This window comes from Branchiostoma lanceolatum, chromosome 14 (genome assembly GCF_035083965.1).
Source record: "Branchiostoma lanceolatum isolate klBraLanc5 chromosome 14, klBraLanc5.hap2, whole genome shotgun sequence".
Classification (NCBI taxonomy): domain Eukaryota; kingdom Metazoa; phylum Chordata; class Leptocardii; order Amphioxiformes; family Branchiostomatidae; genus Branchiostoma; species Branchiostoma lanceolatum.
In genome coordinates, this window is record NC_089735.1 from 15,503,558 (window position 1) to 15,525,305 (window position 21,748).

General features: G+C 40.5%; 1 protein-coding gene across 4 annotated transcripts; it reads left to right on the plus strand.

The window, feature by feature from the left end:
- Positions 1-2,810: 2,810 nt before the first annotated feature.
- LOC136448832 (NXPE family member 3-like) lies at positions 2,811-18,043 on the plus strand. Of its 4 annotated transcripts, none has more exons than XM_066448486.1 (6): positions 8,610-8,703; positions 11,517-11,584; positions 12,096-12,500; positions 12,709-13,688; positions 13,951-14,034; positions 16,462-18,043. In XM_066448486.1, the coding sequence occupies exons 4-6, from the start codon at positions 13,682-13,684 to the stop codon at positions 16,980-16,982; spliced, it is 612 nt and encodes a 203-aa protein (XP_066304583.1). In that variant the 5' UTR covers positions 8,610-8,703; positions 11,517-11,584; positions 12,096-12,500; positions 12,709-13,681; the 3' UTR covers positions 16,983-18,043. The 4 variants fall into 3 exon arrangements, 1 of the variants encoding a protein (XP_066304583.1); XR_010757927.1 differs by lacking the exon at positions 8,610-8,703 and adding an exon at positions 2,811-2,965; XR_010757926.1 differs by lacking the exon at positions 8,610-8,703 and adding an exon at positions 6,790-6,846.
- Positions 18,044-21,748: the final 3,705 nt, after the last annotated feature.

Genomic DNA, 21,748 nt, shown 5'->3' on the forward strand with positions numbered 1-21,748 from the left:
AGGTTTTGAGAATCGAAATATCTTTTCGAATGTTTTATAGCGTTAATTATCATATGACAGGATGATAGCAAGGCGGAGCAGGAGACCGAGACTGTATTGATAAAATCTATATAACCTATACCTATGTTAGCAATGTAAATCTATGTAACCAAGCGCCGCCTAGTATGTAGGTTTTTATCTCCATGAAAACAGATTTTTTTTCATGGGAATATTGTTTTGCATGGCGTTTGTGTGTGTGTTATCCTGTGTCTATGTTTGTGTCACCGGACGCTTAAAATCAGCATAACTGAAGAACGTGTGGACGGGTTGTAATGATATTTGGTATGTGGGTAGGTGCTGGGAAGAGAAAAGTCAAGGTCAGTTTTGGGCCTCCTGGTATGTGTCACTGGAACTGCAATGGCACATTTGTAGAAATCTTTCAAGGAGAATAACTGAAGAAATGAACGACAAATTTTCATGTTATTTGGTACGCAGGTGGGTTGGACAGAGATTTATAAACTGAAGAGCTATTTATGCAAATTTGGACTGAATTTGCATAAGTAATGAGGAATATCTACTCCATTGTGGGTATGTGCTTTGAGGTCGCACCTGTCGAATCTCTTATCCAGCTGGACAAGACTAGTATTCCCCGAGTCCCAACAGCTGGTGGTTCTTCTGCCCAAAACCAAGTAGATATGGGGTGGTAGCTCTACTAATGGTATTGCAGAAAGTTATATGTGCCTTATGTTTCATAGTGCGGATGTCATATTTGAGATGTTGGTACCTCTAAAACAGGTTAATATACCTGACAATAAATAATGCTAATGAGGACAAAATTTGCATAATTTATGCATAAACGTGTATTACCCTTACCGTAAAAGCTGCGGATGTCATATTTGAGATGTAGGTACCTTTAGGAAATGTGAATGCACCTGGACATAACTTATGCTAAGGAGGACCTCATTTACATAACATATGCAGGAACTTGTATTTCCCTTACCGTAAAGGCTACGGATGTCATATTTGAGATGTAGGTACCATTAGGAAAGTTCAGAAAACCCTGGCCATGAATTATGCTAATGAGGGCGTCATTTGCAAAAATTGTCCAAAAGGCTACGGATGTCATATTTTAGATGTAGGTACCTTTAGGAAAGGTTAACACACCTGTCCATAATTATGATGATGATGGCCTCATTTGCATAATTTATGCATAGACTTGAATGTATTCTCCTTACCGAAAAAGCTACAGATGTCATATTCAAGATGTAGGTACCTTAAAGGGAAGGTGAATATACCTGTCCATAAAATATGCTAATGCGGACCTCATTTGCATGATTAAGGTATAACATTGTATTTCCCTTACTGTAAAGGCTACGGATTTCATATTTGAAATGTAGGTACCTTTAGGAAAGGTCAGAAAACCTGGCCATGAATTATGCTAATGGGGGGTTTATGCATAATTTATGCAGAAACTTCAGAATTCCCCGATACTACAGTAAATGCTAAGGACGTCATATTTGAGGTGTAAGTAATGGGAGGGGAATATCCTGCATTTTCCCGAAAATGTTGCCTTTCTAGTTTCTATTACGTGGATACCCTCTGGCACATAAAACAAAACAACCAGCGGCAACAACAAATAACTAGGGCAAATGAAACACATCATATACAGAAACAAATTTCATGGAGATTTTGGGTCTTCCGACTCTTATTTTTTCATGTATCTTCGTTTGACATGCCAGAGGCGTCACCTCTCGAATTGATTGCAGACTGCAGGACGATAATAACGAAATGTTCAATGACCCGTTCGTCCGTAACTCTACCCTCGTGACTTTGTGAAGTACGTTTACTTTGTTGTCTCACCATTGTACTTTCCACCATGGTTGTCTCTGAACAGTGATGACCTCGGAATAGTCCATCTTATAACAGGGGAAGGCATTGGGAGTGAAAGATATTGCGTTTGCAGACAAATGTTGACTTTTTTCGGTTATTCATCGTTTCCAACCGTTTATTTCCATAGTAAATACATGAAGTAACAATGTCATTCTCCCTCTACCAGCCGAGTCAGAAAAACGCCACGGACAATCTTTCAAGCAGCCTTAGGATCTGTTTGAATGTCATGGGCCTTACTATTCACATATGACGTAAATAGGGCAATTTGACTCTGAAAGAGTGAAAGCCAAAAACTGTAATTGGAATGTGCTATTTTGACGAGCTGTTGTGCTAGTAAGATTAGCTTGAACAAAGAGACTTTTGTCGGCTGTCAACCTTCTGGACATTCTTTCGTCAATTTACTGCTAGTAGAGTGGACGATATGATTATAGAGTTGCGCGAAGACCTATACAAAATTACCAATGGCAATGGCCACACTTTGATGTCTATTTCTTATTTTCAATGAGTTGGGGAGTTGTTAACTCATTAATTTACTGTCTAGCTGTCAAAGTTTGCGCTACGTGTACGATATACTTGAAATGCGCACGTGACAGCCTTAAGCATCTGTACAGGGGAAACGCGAGGTTATCGTCCCAAGGACATCATAATAAGCGGTCGGCCCGATGGTTACCGGCCCGGAGGGGGTAATTTTAAACTCCAGCCAGCAAGAGATCATGTGAACACAGGTTAGCTACACTTGAATGTCTATTTCTTTGCAGTCTTTGCTCTGCTCAACAATACATTTTCAGATAGTTGGATTAACCTACGCAGATCCCCAACTTATGCGAATTTTTCAAGATAAGCCGGATTTTCAAGGATTTCAATGTGGTCTTCCACTGCGCAACGTCATTCTAACGTCTGACCTTCACTCAGAAGCAAGCTGTGATGTTTATCTATCGCCACTATTACGTCAGAGTTGAAAACGTTACGTCATAGTCTTGCTCACAATAAGCTTAAGCGACCAGACAGGATTTACTCCTATTCAAGTAGTTGTTATTCGGTGACGAATCAGCACTGTAGTATCAGTAAGGTTGGTGGCCAGTTTTTCCCTCAAAAGGTACGGATATATTCATTCTATAAATTCTAGATTTCTGAAGAAGGCTTGTCACACTACGAAAGTTCCGGCACAAAGTTTTTTTTTTTCATATTACAAAGCGTGTGTTGCCAAGGTTGCTATCTCTGCTTGAAGATATTGGAAGAGTTTTCTATACTTAGACACAGAAGCCATTCAGTAAGAAACAAGTTAAGACGTTATCCCATGTGAGGTGAAACGTTGACATTTCCATAGTATCAATGAGATTAACCGACCGGACGGGTTCTATTTCATGCAGAAGTTTTTCGGCGGGCGATCAGCACTAAGATATTTCTAACATTGACGGCCGATTTGTGCCTTAAAGTCAGGACTATATCTACAGTACAAACCCTAGTTCTCTGACGAAGGGTTGCCAGGCTACTTAGAAAGTTCTTGCTCAAAGTTTTTTTTTTTTTTCCTATTGGAGAGCGTGAGCTGTCGAGGCTGGTATCTGTGTTTGAGAATACTGGAAGAGTTATCTACGCTTAGTCATAGACGCTTTCTCTCACTAAATACTCTCGGTCTTCAAATACAACGCGTTATGCTCAAATGAAAGTAACATTTTGCTCAGAGGATAGTATATTTGGGTGAAAAAACTGTATACATCCAAAGGTGGGATAATTGGTGGGGTAAGTAATGTACGTGACCAGATTATCTATTATAGTCCGTGTATTTGTTATGACGGGTGAACGACATAAACGTACCTGTTCCTGGCGCCATAGAGGCACAAAAATTGAGAAAGATATCTCGCAGAAATAGTTTATTTTAAAAAACCACGCGTCAGATACCCATGTTGCCGTTAGGAGAGCTATGACATTGTAAAATGAGACCGTACTCCATTCGAATACATCGCAGTTGGGCAAACGTGTCTTATTGCATAGGTCACTCTTATAGCATAGATAACGTCACATTATCTTTTATAAATAGAAAATAGAAATTTTCACCATCGGCTTTATTCTGTAGCTGTATCTTTATAGCAAGTATACCCGCCCTTCGGCGTAACACACCAGCTTCGCAGGCGCTCATTAATTCGCTACTAAGAGATCTAAGATTCTTTCTTACTAGTTATTTAATGACTTAGACATGTGTTAGCTCATTAATTCACTAGTAAGAGACGAAAATATTCTCTTACTAGTGATTTAATGAGTTAGAGGGTTCTTTACCCAGTAATTCGCTAGTAAGAAATTTAAGGTTCTCTCTTACTAGTGATTTAATGAGTTGGGGAGTTATTAACTTATTAATTTACTGTCTAGTGTCAAAGTTTGCACTAAAAACGAGGGATCCGCACAAATATCTTCGGGTATCTGAGGCGCATCACGAATCCAGAGGAATACGGCGTCGGAATTTGTCGGATCTGCGGGCACCTTAGTATCCGAGCAGTGAACTGGGATTTTTTCGGATTCGCTCGGAAACGCCATGAGGCCCGATTCCGGATCCGTCGGATCCGTCAGGATACGTGGCCATTTCGTGCAGTGTACGTGTACGATATACTTGAAATGCGCACGTGACAGCCTTAAGCATCTGTACAGGGGAAACGCGAGGTTATCGTCCCAATGACATCATAATAAGCGGTCGGCCCGATGGTTACCGGCCCGGAGGGGGTCATTTTAAACTCCAGCCAGCAAGAGATCATGTGAACACAGGTTAGCTACACTTGAATGTCTATTTCTTTGCAGTCTTTGCTCTGCTCAAAAATACATTTTCAGATAGTTGGATTGACCTACGTAGATCCCAAACTTATGCGAATTTTTCAGGATTAGAAGGATTTTCAAGGATTTCAATGTGACCTTCCACTGCGCAACGTCATTCTAACGTCTGACCTTCACTCAGAAGCAAGCTGTGATGTTTATCTATCGCCACTATTACGTCAGAGTTGAAAACGTTGCGTCATAGTCTTACTCACAATAAGCTTAAGCGACCAGACAGGATTTACTTCTTTTCAAGCAGATGCTATTCGGTGACGGATCAGCACTGTAGTATCTCTAAGAATGGTGGCAAGTTTTTCCCTCAAAAGGTACGGATATATTCATTCTATAAATTCTAGATTTCTGAAGAAGGCTCGTCACGATACGAAAGTTCCGGCACAAAGTTTTTTTTTTTAATATTACAAAGCGTGTGTTGCCAAGGCTGCTATCTCTGTTTGAAAATATTGGAAGAGTTTTCTATACTTAGACACAGAAGCCATTCAGTAAGAAACAAGTTAAGACGTTATCCCATGTGAGGTGAAACGTTGACATTTCCATAGTATTAATGAGATTAACCGACCGGACAGGTTCTATTTCATGCAGAAGTTTTTCGGCGGGCGATCAGCACTAAGATATTTCTAACATTGACGGCCGATTTGTGCCTTAAAGGTAGGACTATATCTACAGTACAAACTCTAGATCTCTGACGAAAGGTTGCCAGGCTACTTAGAAAGTTCTTGCTCAAAGTTTTTTTTTCCTATTGGAGAGCGTGAGCTGTCGAGGCTGGTATCTGTGTTTGAGAATACTGGAAGAGTTATCTACGCTTAGTCATAGACGCTTTCTCTCACTAAATACTCCCGGTCTTCAAATACAACGCGTTATGCTAAAATGATGTAACATTTTGCTCAGAGGATAGTATATTTGGGTGAAAAAACTGTATACATCCAAAGGTGGGATAATTGGTGGGGTAAGTAATGGACGTGACCAGATTATCTATTATAGTCCGTGTATTTGTTATGACGGGTGAACGATATAAACGTACCTGTTCCTGGCGCCATAGAGGCACAAAAATAGAGAAAGATATCTCGCAGAAATAGTGTATTTTAAAAGAACACGCGTCAGATAACCATGATGCCGTTGGGATAGCTATGACATTGTACAATGAGACCGTATTTTATTCGAAAACATCGCAGTTGGGCAAACTTATCTTATTGCATATGTAACTCTTATAGCATAGATAACGTCACATTATCTTTTTATAAATAGAAAATAGAAATTTTCACCATCGGAGATCTAATGACACTGCCGGCTTTATTCTGTAGCTGTATCTTTATAGCAAGTATACCCGCCCTTCGGCGTGACACACCAGCTTCGCAGGCGCTCGTTAATTCGCTACTAAGAGATCTAAGATTCTTTCTTACTAGTTATTTAATGACTTAGACATGTGTTAGCTCATTAATTCACTAGTAAGAGACGAAAATATTCTCTTACTAGTGATTTAATGAGTTAGAGGGTTCTTTACCCAGTAATTTGCTAGTAAGAAATTTAAGGTTCTCTCTTACTAGTGATTTAATGAGTTGGGGAGTTATTAACTTATTAATTTACTGTCTAGTGTCAAAGTTTACGCTACGTGTACGATATACTTGAAATGCGCACGTGACAGCCTTAAGCATCTGTACAGGGGAAACGCGAGGTTATCGTCCCAATGACATCATAATAAGCGGTCGGCCCGATGGTTACCGGCCCGGAGGGGGTCCTTTTAAACTCCAGCCAGCAAGAGATCATGTGAACACAGGTTAGCTACACTTGGATGTCTATTTCTTTGGTAGAGCAAGCTACGCAGTCTTTGCTCTGCTCAACAATACATTTTCAGATAGTTGGATTAACCTACGTAGATCCCCAACTTATGCGAATTTTTCAAGATTAGAAGGATTTTCAAGGATTTCAATGTGACCTTTCACTGCGCAACGTCATTCTAACGTCTGACCTTCACTCAGAAGCAAGCTGTGATGTTTATCTATCGCCACTATTACGTCAGAGTTGAAAACGTTGCGTCATAGTCTTGCTCACAATAAGCTTAAGCGACCAGACAGGATTTACTTCTTTTCCAGCCGTTGTTATTCGGTGACGAATCAGCGCTGTAGTATCAGTAAGGTTGGTGGCCAGTTTTTCCCTCAAAAGGTACGGATATATTCATTCTATAAATTCTAGATTTCTGAAGAAGGCTTGTCACGCTACGAAAGCTCTGGCACAAAGTTGTTTTTTCATGTTACAAAGCGTGCGTTGCCAAGGCTGCTATCTCTGTTTGAAAATATTGGAAGAGTTTTCTATACTTAGACACAGAAGCCATTCAGTAAGAAACAAGATAAGACGTTATCCCATGTGAGGTGAAACGTTGACATTTTCATAGTATTAATGAGATTAACCGACCGGACAGTTTCTATTTCATGCAGAAGTTTTTCGGCGGGCTATCAGCACTAAGATATTTCTAACATTGACGGCCGATTTGTGCCTTAAATGTAGGACTATATCTACAGTACAAACTCAAGATCTCTGACGAAGGGTTGCCAGGCTACTTAGAAAGTTCTTGCTCAAAGTTTTTTTTTTTTTCCTATTGGAGAGCGTGAGCTGTCGAGGCTGGTATCTGTGTTTGAGAATACTGGAAGAGTTATCTACGCTTAGTCATAGACGCTTTCTCTCACTAAATACTCCCCATCTTCAAATACAACGCGTAATGCTCAAATGATAGTAACATTTTGCTCAGAGTATAGCATATTTGGGTGACAAAACTGTATACATTCAAAGGTGGGATAATTGGTGGGGTAAGTAATGGACGTGACCAGATTATCTATTATAGTCCGTGTATTTGTTATGACGGGTGAACGACATAAACGTACCTGTTCCTGGCGCCATAGAGGCACAAAATAAAGAAAGATATCTCGCAGAAATAGTTTATTTTAAAAGAACACACGTCAGATAACCACGATGCCGTTGGGAGAGCTATGACATTGTACAATGAGACCGTTCTCCATTCGAATACATCGCAGTTGGGCGAACGTATCTTATTGCATAGGTCACTCTTATAGCATAAATAACGTCACATTATCTTTTTATAAATAGGAAATAGAAATTTTCACCATCGGAGATCTAATGACACTGCCGGCTTTATTCTGTAGCTGTATCTTTATAGCAAGTATACCCGCCCTTCGGCGTGACACACCAGCTTCGCAGGCGCTCATTAATTCGCTACTAAGAGATCTACGATTCTTTCTCACTTGTTATTTAATGACTTAGACATGTGTTAGCTCATTAATTCACTAGTAAGAGACGAAAATATTCTCTTACTAGTGATTTAATGAGTGAGAGGGTTCTTAACCTAGTAATTCCCTAGTAAGAAATTTAAGGTTCTCTCTTACTAGTGATTTAATGAGTTGGGGCGTTGTTAACTCATTAATTTACTGTCTAGTGTCAAAGTTTGCGCTACGTGTACGATATACTTGAAATGCGCACGTGACAGCCTTAAGCATCTGTACAGGGGAAACGCGAGGTTATCGTCCAAATGACATCATAATAAGCGGTCGGCCCGATGGTTACCGACCCGGAGGGGGTCATTTTAAACTCCAGCCAGCAAGAGATCATGTGAACACAGGTTAGCTACACTTGAATGTCTATTTCTTTGGTAGAGCAAGCTACGCAGTCTATAATGCTCTGCTCAACAATACATTTTCAGATAGTTGGATTAACCTACGTAGATCCCCAACTTATGCGAATTTTTCAAGATTAGAAGGATTTTCAAGGATTTCAATGTGACCTTCCACTGCGCAACGTCATTCTAACGTCTGACCTTCACTCAGAAGCAAGCTGTGATGTTTATCTATCGCCACTATTACGTCAGAGTTGAAAACGTTGCGTCATAGTCTTACTCACAATAAGCTTAAGCAACCAGACAGGATTTACTTCTTTTCAAGCAGTTGCTATTCGGTGACGGATCAGCACTGTAGTATCTCTAAGATTGGTGGCAAGTTTTTCCCTCAAAAGGTATGGATATATTCATTCTATAAATTCTAGATTTCTGAAGGAGGCTTGTCACGATACGAAAGTTCCGGCACAAAGTGTTTTTTTTTTCATATTACAAAGCGTGTGTTGCCAAGGCTGCTATCTCTGTTTGAAAATATTGGAAGAGTTTTCTATACTTAGACACAGAAGCCATTCAGTAAGAAACAAGTTAAGACGTTATCCCATGTGAGGTGAAACGTTGACATTTCCATAGTATTAATGAGATTAACCGACCGGACAGGTTCTATTTCATGCAGAAGTTTTTCGGCGGGCGATCAGCACTAAGATATTTCTAACATTGACGGCCGATTAGTGCCTTAAAGGTAGGACTATATCTACAGTACAAATTCTAGATCTCTGACGAAGGGTTGCCAGGCTACTTAGAAAGTTCTTGCCCAAAGTTGTTTTTTTCCTATTGGAGAGCGTGAGCTGTCGAGGCTGGTATCTGTGTTTGAGAATACTGGAAGAGTTATCTACGCTTAGTCATAGACGCTTTCTCTCACTAAATACTCTCGGTCTTCAAATACAACGCGTTATGCTCAAATGATAGTAACATTTTGCTCAGAGGATAGTATATTTGGGTGAAAAAACTGTATACACCCAAAGGTGGGATAATTGGTGGGGTAAGTAATGGAAGTGACCAGATTATCTAGTATAGTGCCAATGACATCATAATAAGCGGTCGGCCCGATGGTTACCGGCCCGGAGGGGGTCATTTTAAACTCCAGCCAGCAAGAGATCATGTGAACACAGGTTAGCTACACTTGAATGTCTATTTCTCTGGTAGAGCAAGCTACGCAGTCTTTGCTCTGCTCAACAATACATTTTCAGATAGTTGGATTAACCTACGTAGAGCCCAACTTATGCGAATTTTTCAAGATTAGAAGGATTTTCAAGGATTTCAATGTGACCTTCCACTGCGAAACGTCATTTGACGTCTGACCTTCACTCAGAAGTAAACTGTTATGTTTATATTTCGCTACTATTACGTCAGAGTTGAACACTTTGACATTATAATCATTTTCTTCGTCGTCAAGTGACATCCACGGAAGATATGTTGTCATTTCGGTGGCATTAGCATCTGTCGAATTGGTTCTGCACCTCTCCAGTTTATCCTTGTCTTACTTTGTATATGGATCCCATACTGTTGCAGCATATACAATGTTTGGTCTTAATAGAGACGTGTATGCGAGTGATTTTACCTGTGCTGGCCATGCCCACAAATTACGCTTGATCACTCCCAATGTCTGTTTAGTCTTAGTTGTTACTTTGTTTATATGTATACCCCACTTCAGTCCAGTTGTTAGATTTAAAAGAAAATGTAACGCCAAGGTACGGGTGGCTTTTTGCTAGAGCCTGTCCACAGAACTGGTAGGTTACATTTGGGGTTCGTGTTTCTGTTTTGTGCATGATACAACATTTTTCGGGATTAAACTGCATAAGCAATTAAAGACCATTTGCTTATTCCTCGGAGGTGTTCGGATCTTGCAAAAGTTGTGAATCATTCTATGCAGGCCACATGATATAAAATAGGTAAGCTATTCATAGGCAAGTGCTGTTTATCGCTCAAATGCTGCCTCTAATGTGAACTGTGAAAGTTCATAGTTCAATAGTGCCTCTCCATAAGTAGACAAACAGGTTAGGCTCCATTCAATGCAGAAGTACTTGTGTGACCTCATGGGTCCCACGTCAGACTAGATGTGGCCATTAAAACTCATGATGTTAATCTTTATAAACAATGAGAACATTCTATAATAGCATTTTTCAATGTATACGTATCTCTTGTCCCGGACATGCTGTGTTTTGAAGGCAACCAAAGCAATATTAGGGCCAAAAAAAGGCTGAAATCTTTTTGCGAGTGACATTTTCTAACACTGTTTATCATATTTTCGTAATAGCTTCATCTTTGAGCATTTCAAAACCGCACGAAAACGTGCCGTATGATGATTCCCATAGTTTCGCAAGCCTACAGAAACCCCGGCGAAGATTGTCAGTGAGTTCTCACATCACAACGACGTCGCTATACATTGTGATAGTGTTGTTTGAACTTATCATTGTATTGAAATTACAAAATAGATTGACTTACAAAATCCGATTTTCGGGCTTTGATATTGCTTGGGTTTCCTTTGACATTTAGGTGGTAGATATTCTTTGACTTTGAAAAATGGGGTAGGTTTGGGCCCACTAACATTTTATTTTGGAACTTTAAGGGCGTTTTTGTCAAAGTATTCCAAAGCGGATGACTGAAGAAAGGTATGCAGGTAGCTTAGGTAGAGATGCACACAGTAAGATACACATAAGGACTTAATTTGCATAAGTAAGGAAATTCTATGATTCCATTGTTTGCCATAACTCGACCAAATATGTACCGCAAATGGAACAGAAACAGAAACCAAACATGCACATGACGAACTAATTCGCATAATTTATACAAAAGTAGCAAAACCGCTTAGTGACACATTATGGTAAAATTCTGACATGTGCAAGTAAGCTGTAGGTGAACAATACCATGCATAAATTATGGAAATTTATAAAGTATTTTTCACAAATGAAACATTCTATTTACATAATATGACAATACCTACACGTGTAAGCGATTTATCGAAACAGTGAATAGATGTATCCATGCTGTTCCATAGCTTTTTGTCCGTCAAGATCTTGTGCATGGCTCCCCACACTTCAAAAGTTTTTTAACAGTACTGTCATCTCTGGGATGTTTGTCTTTGCTTTCCCCGCATCATTAATGACAGACATTATTGGTGCCCTAATCACTGTTTTTTTTTGTTCGTTAACAGAGCACGTGATGGCCAGTGCCCAGAAGTATACGGTGGTCTACGTTACTGCTGCCGTCATTATCATTATGGTATGTTTTTACTTTATGATACTGTTATCACGTCACATTATGATGCATGAGGCATAAGTCAACACAAATGTATGAGGGCATTTATATAGTACGGACCTGTACCGTAATCGCTGTACCTATATCCGTACCTTTACCTGGAATTTGTTTGTGCTACCGTCCCAATTGGAAAAAGAGCCCCCGGTGGGTAGTTGAGGGACTGTTTCGAGCATTTTCGGGCGTGACCCCTAAGTGGCCTCGTGGGACACCATACAGCTTCTTGGCTATTTTTGGGCTCGGCCAGGACAGTAACAAATAGATGCCGTGACCTAATCGTATAGCACCGGAAGGTAACCCCCCCCCCCCAATCACTGGCTCTGGAACAAATTTGTGGCATCGGGGCCCGGTCGGGACCACCCCCCCCCCCCCCCCCCCGACGGGCACCGGCGGAATTGGGACGGTATCGTGAGGCACACATCAATTTGAAACAATGAAACAATGAAAGTGACATTGCTATTGTTCTTATGTCGTGCAGACGTGGAGGTTTCATTATCAACGATCAATGATCTGGGACAAGTACACTACAGACCGCAAGGACGTTTTGAATCCGCTGTTGTCCAAACTTCACCTCATGGAGCCACCAGTTAAACCTTGCCTCCTCAACCAGTCTCTAGTGCTCGACCAGGTCACGTATCCAAAATACACGAAGTTCGTCGTCTTAAACAGAGACCGCCTGTATCACCAAGGAGACGTTCTTACCGTGAGGGTGGTAGCAAAAGATAAAGAAGGAAGGACGAAGACGTATGGAGGAGACTTTTTCCGTGCCAGACTCGTCAGCAGTGACCTTTCGCTGCAAGCCAGTAGCGCCGGTCACGTCACTGACCACTGTAACGGCACCTACACCGTGCTGTTCCCGCTCTCCTGGGCAGGGACTGTTTCCGTGAGTACAGTGGAACGAAGTATAACATTTCCGCACAAGCGGTCCGGTTGTATTTTGTTGTTGAAAACGTCTTTTCTGTCCACAGTTAGTGCATATTTTGTCTTTGTCCGTATCCCGTGCCTTCTTAAAAACCTTATAATGACATTTGCTTCTCTTGTTTTGCCAAAGACATAACTTTCTCTACCTACCGCCGTATCTTATTCATCAGATAAAGATCCAGCTTGTCCATCCAAGCGAAGCAGTAAAGGTTCTACGGAGAGTACGAGAAACTACGAACAAAAGAGTTTTCTACTGCAGCTTTGTCGGCGTGAAAGGGAAGACTGGAAAGAAGAAGATAAGTAGACAGCAATGCTTCAGCTCTGCAAACCCCAGTCTGCCTCCCAATCGACAGTGTGATTTGTCCAAAAAAAAGTGAACGGAACCTGGATTTGTGAGAGACCGAAGAAACTCCCGTGTTCCGCCATCTCAAAGTGCGGATGGAACCGGGACAAGGGCAGGGCAAAGATACTTGGTCTTGTATCTCCAGACGAAATGAAGCTTTTTCAAAAGTAAGTCCCTTACACTTTATGTTTCCTGTCAGCTGCATAGAAATATCCTGGTTACCCCGATACAGACAGTCGCCCCCTCGTCCTCTTTCTAAATTCAAAATGCTACCTTAGTAAAAAGGCATACGTTTTCACGTATGTTTGCAATGCAGCAACGCAACTTAGTATCTTTGAACGTAGGAATGAAATATTGCAGTCATTTTTTAATGAATTCATTTTCTTTGTTATACTTATGATTTTACTGTTTTGTAGCCTGGGCCCCATTGAAAATGAATTTGTTAAAATTGAAAGGGTCACCCAGCTGTCTAAAAATTCAATGAATAGATAGATTTTCCATACAACTGGGGTTATAGAAAATGTATATCAGTTTCATTGATATATTGTTCATTTTCACGCCCCGCACCTCACAGACCATATCTTGAGGAGGAACTTGAAGTAGACCCCAAGGAGCCAATACGTGTCCTTGACACAGAACTATCCACACCTCAACACCTTCCAGCGTGTACCGGGAACGCCCGTGAGTCTGGCTCTTCACTGGGGCATTGGTCAAGCAAGGTCTGGAAGTCCTCGGTCTGCAATGTCCGAGTGTTCACTAAGGAGGACATCCAGCGGTGCCTGGCTAACAAGACAGTGTACATGCAAGGTACGTATCGTCAGTGGTGTATTGGTCAATGGTTTTGCCTCTGGTTGGGAGAACGAGTCCTTACAGTAATTGGTGTTAACTCGGTAACTTCCAGTCCAAAGTTAATTGTATAGAAAAGAAGAACAGCTTCGAACGTTAGTATCTCGTCTATACTTTGTTTACCTCCTGTTCTTGTTGTTACTTCCGATTAGATCTATAGAGAAAAACGCACTGTAAGCTAAAACTGAATCAACATACAAACTTCGCTATTCCTTTTACCTAGGTGACTCCACCATTAGACAATGGAGCCTACGTTTGCAGAGGGAAGTACCGCTGTACTACAATAAGAAAACAATGGATACAACAGGTTTGTCGATGTTTTCTAAAAGCCTTCCAATGACTCTTCTTCTTCTATAGCATTCAGCATGCAGCCACCTCTTGCCAATTACGGCGGACATCTTGAATTTCCCGGGGCCAGCTCGGGGTCATGCACCAAAGTGAGGCTCGGGTTGGTGTGAGTCTATAATAATCCCTTATCCCCAAATCTCCACAACGATATTTTTTTTACACGTGACAGGCACGTGTACCACAGTATTTCACCTAAGAGGGGCAAAATGTACCACAAAAGATGGCATACCTACAGTGTATATTGCAATAAGGGATTTTGATAGGCTCACACCAACCTGAGCCTCACTTTGATGCATGACCCCAAGGTGGCCCCGGGAAATTCAAAATGACCGACGTAAGGGTTCGAACCGGAGTTTTTTTACGATTTCGTATGTAGGCCGACACCCTCAGGTCGACGGGCTACAATTCCGCCAAGAAGAGTAGGACGTAAAATGTAATCACATTGTCGAAAAGCGGTTTTCCGCTGTTTTCCGATGTATTCGTTCGACGGTCCCTTTATTTAACCATAGTAAAATGTAAATTTTGGACCCAAAAAATTATCGTTTTTTTTAGACTTTTTGATCGAACCTGCTCGGAAAAACGAGTTTTCCTTGGGTCACGATATATAGGCTGAGAAAGCTTCGTAAATGGTGTCGCTGAAAAATGAAAAATAAAAAATAAAAAAAGTCATGTGATACCAAATTCGGTGAAATTGGATTGAAAACGATGCTATTTGGGTCATCAGGCGAGAAAACCGCTTCACTGTTGCCGCGGACTTATACAAAAAAAGGCTTCGATAGCGAACCAACTGCACCGCGCCCAAAAATAATGCAACTCACGGGCGTTTCAGAAGATTCCAAATATTTATGCACAGCTAAAACCATCACCAAGCAATCTCGGGCAGAAATCAGGGTGACGACCACGCACTTCCGGCAGATTACCGGGTCATGACCCCCCGGTCACAATTGAACTCCGACCCGGAACCATAATTGGCAAGAGGTCTAAATGTTTTTAACGAATATCACAGCATCACATAGAGCATTCCAAACAGCCGGTGGCTTTGACTTATTTTAGACTGCTCGACAGCCTATAGCAACATGGTATCAGAAGACTTTATTACCTTCGCCGAGAAGGTTATGCATAGGGTAGTATGTATGTATGTATGTATGTATGTATGTATGTATGTTAAGTACAGCATAACTCGAAAAGGCTTGGATGGATTGTCTTGATATTTAGTAGGTGGGTAGGTCTTGATGAGACTTGGAAATGATTAGATTTTGGGTCCCCTAGCGACTTGTTACGGTAATGCAGCGGAACTTCCTGTTTTGATATCTCGTGTTCTGGACATGCTATGGAACTGATTTCTGAGTGGTAGATAGCTCTTTGGACAGAGAGTAAGTGGTATGGGTTTGGGCACCCTAGCGGCTACTTTGGAACTACAGGAGCAGGTTTTGCATCTGACTTTGAAAGGGAATAACTCAAGAAGGGTATGATGGATGGCAATGATTTTTGGTAAGTAGAAAGCTTGAGTGATGATGTACAAGATTAAATACTTTTAAGCAAATCAGTATCTAATTTGCATAATTAATGAGGAAAGTTTATACAACCGCCAAATTCCATGATAGGACTCTAAAACATGTGACATATGTAACTGAGGAAGAGAGAAATATTAATTGATATGAACTATGCAAATGGGGACCTCATTTGCATAATTAATGAGAAAATACTCAAGATTGCCTTGATGGATGGTCATGATTTTTGGTATGTAGATAGCTTGTGTGATGCTTAGAATGATTGGACGATAATTATGCAAATCAGATTCTAATTTGCATAATTAATGAGGCAACTTTAAAAATCTGCTTTGTGCCATGATATGACTATTCAAATTGTAACTGAGGAAGAGAGGAATGTTGAAGATAGGAAATATGGTAATGTGGGCCTAATTTGCATACTTAGAAGAGAAACTACTATAATTCCATACTGGTAAATGACGGAAATTTCAAGCATTTAATACTTTTTTGTGGCATCGGGAAGTTATGTGAATGTGAACATCGTTGAATCAAATTATGCTAATAAGGGCCTCATTTGAATAATTGATGATCAATATTAGCATAACCTTCTTTGTTAAGCTCATACTTTGTTAAGCTCATACTTTGGACATGTCATATTTTCAGACAATCAACTGGTATGATTTACAATTGATGAGAAACACTCCTAATACGTCAGTCACAATGGTTAAAATCATTTGGCGAAGGTATGAGGTCGTGGAACTCTAGTTGAAGTTATGATATGTGGCAGTGGCACCCTGCAACTTTAAACGCCACAGCTCACAATAGTCGAGTTATGTCGTACAAAAACTGTTTCAAGAATTCGAACTAACCCTGGTCTGGTTGATTTTTGTTTAAAGCTCTTCCAGCTGGAGGAGACAACAGCCAGTGGAACATCTCTGTTCGCTATCGGTTTCACCACTTTCCCGCACAATTAAAAGAAGTGAAATTTTATGACAGCCGTTACATCGTTGATGAAGTCGACACCATTCACGGAGGACCAAACACGGTAGTAGTTCTCGGTCTGTGGGCTCACTTTACGGCAGAGCCGCTGGAAATGATCCGGTCGCGACTGTACGCCATACGGGGCGCCATACATCGTCTCATGCGCAGGCATCCAAGCACGAGAGTTTTCGTGAGAACTGGAACAACGCGAGAACACGAGCAAGGAAAGTTGGAGTTTTACCTGCTAGGAAGCGACTGGCTGGCTTACCAGATCACGGAGGTGATACGAGAGATGTTCCGGGCGGATCCAGACGTGGTCGTGTTGGACACGTGGGACATGAGCGTGTGTCAGCCAGGCAAAGACAATGTTCACCCAGATGATACGATGGTGTACAATCAACTATACAGGCTACTTTCTCATATCTGCCCAAAGTAGACGGTTTCAAATGCAGGAAAACGGTTATTTAGCTAGAAAGGTAACAGTTGCAACCAAATACATGTTAACCTTCGTTTAACATGGTCTAACCTAAGCAACTACTCTGTTTATTCTTGCTCAAACACATTCAGATGCATAGTGACCAGCCCCTCCAGGACTACCCTGTCACTTACTACATAACGTAATAGAATACCACAGGGTGTCTGCTACCAGTAGCCATGTAATCTCCTCTAGCAGGGTTAGACCACTCGGCAACAAAGCCTAGCTGGTGGCAATCCTCTGATTGGCTGAAAGCTGTTGGTGGTGACGTCACCAATACCAGAAACCTTGGGCAAGAATAGCTTGGTCGATGCTGGAGGCTTTGTTGCCGAGTGATTTGACCCTGCTAGAGGAGGGTGTAGCCATGTTGATAGCCGTCGGTTCCAATTCATTAACCGTACTTGTTTCGAACGGAAGAAGAGACCGACCCTTGAGTATGCCAGTCCGGTGTGGGACGGACTGCCCAAACACCTATCTGACTCACTACAGTCAATCCAAAATCGCTGTCTCAGAATCATTGGGCTATCTGCTGACTCACCTCCTTCCCTAGCAAGTAGACGCGAGAGTGTTTCCCGGAGAACACTTGAAAACATCCTGCAGGACAGCACTTCTCCTCTCTGGGCATTCATGACTACCCCCTCAGACAACCACTACAACCTCCGCAGGGGAAGACGCCACCAATCAACGCTCAGCAGAAGCAAAATACATTCAATGTCCTTCATTCCACAGCCCTAAGACTTTGCTATAGTAACGACTGAAATGCTTCAAACATCAGGAAGCTGATGGCCAGATGTACGCGTTCCCAATTTTATGGCAAATATTTGGAGACGACTTTGGACTTGCCGTGAAGCCATGAAATTGACCTTGGTCACCTTCACGGTAGTGGTTGAGGGCCAGAATGTGCCAAATAGCTGACGATGCAGTGACAGGTGGAACTCTACCTTACTTGGAATTTACTGAATCGCACAGAGAAGGTTTGGTTTATGCAATCACTGTAATAGATTATGATGTCATACAATCTTTAGTTTTTGACATGTCGTATGGATTTTTAGATGCAATCTTGCCACAGGCATAGCTGTTGGAACTTTTAGTTCACTTAATTACTATGTTGCTGATAATTCAATTGTTCTTCAGCAAATTGCATGTTTTATTGCTTTTTATGTACATAATTACATTGATGGCTTTTATTATGAACTTATTGAACATTTTCAACCAATCTAGAAGTTATAAACTTTATGTTGTCATGGAAAAAGCTTGTGTCAAATTTCTTTTCAAGTCACAGAAGTTATCATTCAATACTACAGTAGCAACAAATAAAACATTCTTTTGAACAGTCTGTTCAGCACCAAGGATAATATCCAATCATTAACTCACCTGAAGCAGTACCTGCCTGATTTTTTTCTCACATGGGCAAGGTTAATGTTGTCAGCAGTCTTCAGATAGTTTGTAGTCAATAAATACACACTTTTAATGTAGAATATGAAAGTATAATACAATGGATTAATGAAAAAAGCATGTTTTATTGTTTTAATGCCGCTATTAACCCTTATAACAGACAGAATTGTAGATGACTGCAACATTTCTTGAAAGTACCCATTGTTAGCTTTCCAATGATATATACCTTTATGTGGTTACTGTAAAGCAAATTTACTAAAAATGAGCAATATCAAACTAGTACCCCTTGTTTGGAAGGTGTCTGGGAGCCCCAGCAGTGGGGGCGTGTATTAGTATAGAACTCCAGCAGGACAAAGGTTAACGTTCTGCGATGATATATTCTACTTGGTGGAATACATTAACATACTTAAGGAATATTTGAAAATTTTAAGATGATTTGCTTCTGCATAGAAAACTAGAGTTCGGCGATCCCATACCTTCGCCGAATGGTGTCAACTTGTATGAAACATGTCTTTGAAAGGTGTGTTATGGATTGAATACTTAATCATTAATGTATGATGATGTTCACCTTTATTCAACTTCCGAATGCATGTATCAAATTACCGTTATTGACAACTTTGGAATCAGGGCATGTTCTTATCAATTAAGCAAACGTTTTACTAGAAAGGCAACATTTTCGAGAAAATGCAGGATATCCCCTCCCATTTCCTACACCTGAATATGTCATCCTTAGCATTTACTATCAGGGAATTATGAAGTTTCTGCATGAATTATGGAAAGGATGTCTGCATTAGCATAAGTTATGTCCAGGTGTATTTAACCTTCCTTAATGTACCTACATTTGAAGTATGACATCCGTAGCATGTACCGTAAGGAAGATACAAGTTTCTGCATGACCTCATTAGCATAATTTATGTCCAGGTGTATTCACCTTTCCTAGAGGTACCTACATCTCAAATATGGTATCCATAGCATGTACCGTAAGGGAAATACAAGTTTCTGCAAAAATTATGCAAATGAGGTCCTCATAATTTATGTCCAGGCATATTCACCTTTCCTAAAGGTACCTACATCTCAAATATTACATCCGTAGCTTTTGCGGTAAGGGAAATACAAGTTTCAGTAGAGATTATGCAAATGAGGTCCTCATAAGCATAATTTATCGCCAGGTGTATTTACCTTTCTTAAAGGTACCTACATCTCAAATATAACATCAGAACCATGTACAAGGTACATATAACTTTCTGCAATACCATTGGTAGAGCTACCACCCAATATCTACTTGGTTTTGGGCAGAAGACCAAGAAAAAGAACAGGCAAGCCTTGAGGAGCGCTCCCGGGGAAAGTAGGTCATCTGCCCGCAGGCCTGTCAGTGCAATTTAACCTGAATATATAGACATAATAGCAAATTGAAAGGGAATTTCAACTTTTTCTTACTAATCATGGAAAGAATGACCTGATTCGCATCTCATTATGTTAATCATCAAAAATCGTTTCTATCTGCCCAAAACAATTAAGATCCACCAAAACCTGCTTTAGTTATCATCCTCTAAAATTTAGATAATAAAATGCTCCCTGTAGTACCGTAGGAACCCCTCAGAAGACCCACCTTCAAACTTAACCTTCGTTTTTCCCTACCCCCAACAACCTACTAAATTTCATCACGATCCAGTGCAGTAAATCATTCTCGAGTTTTGTCGCAGACAAACTAATTGTCAAACACAAAACTTCCACTACAGCGCCAAAGGAACATCACAGAAAACCCATCTTCGAAGTTGACCTTCGTCTTCCCAACAGAAACTTACCTACCAAAATCCACCAACATCCGACCTTGTCTTCGAGAGTTATACCGGCGACACCATCATTCTAGATATCCAGACCAAACGCATACCCTTCTGCCTCACGGCGAAGGCAAATATGTCTTTTGATTTTCAAGACAAGTTTCAGTGGCTAAATTTCCAAATATAACATTATAGGGGGTTTAAATGCATTCTTAATAACCATGCGGTAAACATATCTCCATTAAAATACAATTTAGGGATTCATGAAGATTTCATAGTAAGAGAAAACGCATATAAACTCTTGAGGTTTAGTCCACCGTTTTCAATTGAGTTGTATAATGTTTTCCTGCATTTTGTTTGTAATGTTGAATTGGAATTTTGGCTAAATATATCTTTCAATCCTTGTCTTAGTTCATGGAGATGGAAGGGTTTTCTAATATAATCGTGTGTAAAAAGGCAGGCATAATCAGATTCCTCTAGAACTGTCTTAATGTTCCACAACCAACAGGGTTTTTACTTCTGACAAGGTCTTTTTGCACATGTAATGTATGTAAGCTTCATACTGAAGACTTTCAACAGGAACATTTCGAACTAATCTATAATATAAACTATACATCCTACAGCACGCTTCAATTCATAGGGGAAAACGACCGAGTTCAGCTCTACTGGCATAATTACTAGCGTTTCTTCTTACTCCTAGGATATGTTTACAAAATTTCAAGTGTGTTTGTTCAAGCGCAGAGTTATCATTCAATTTGCTATTACACTACGCTTCTGCTCTACATAACAATATATGAGCTATACATTGATCAAATAACTTAAAGTAGACTGATATAGGAGCTCTAGTGTCTTCAAGAGTACATTTGATGCTGACCAGCGCTCGTAGAGCCTTCTTTTGTAGTGCTTTCATCGCTGTGTTAAAACTACACCCAGCTGTAAAGCCAACAGCTAAGTATTAATAAGAAGAAGCCACTTCGATGCTTCTGAAGAATAACTGAAAACTAAGTTTTAAGAAGATGTGTCCTTTTTGTTGCTGAATACAATGATCTTGTTTAAGTAAGGTTGATGGTAAGTTTCCACTTTTGGCAATACCTTCCAATGGTGTCTATTGCGCTTTGCAGTCCTTGTTGACTTTCAGACAGCAAAAACTATGTCATCAGCATATAGCAAGCTCGTTACTTTTGAGTTGCGTAATAATGGGGCGTCTTTGTCTGTCATGTTTAACTTGATAAAGAAAATGTATTAATCCATTGTGTTCTATGATAAAATGAAGGAGACGACCATCAATATAGATATGTAATCAATCATAAAAATTAAACATGAGAAATATCAGTTAAAAAACGAGAGAAAACTGAAAAAATGACAAAGGCCCTGTACGACAAAATCACATTCCAGTCATAGATCCACAACTACCAAACACGCTCAACCAGAACAAACACAATCAGACTTCCGAAACCAAAACTTAACTCCGAGAAAAGGCGCTTTCTATACAGAATGTCTCAGTTATGGAACAACACAGTCGACAAGTGGCAAAGTATTGGGCTATAGATA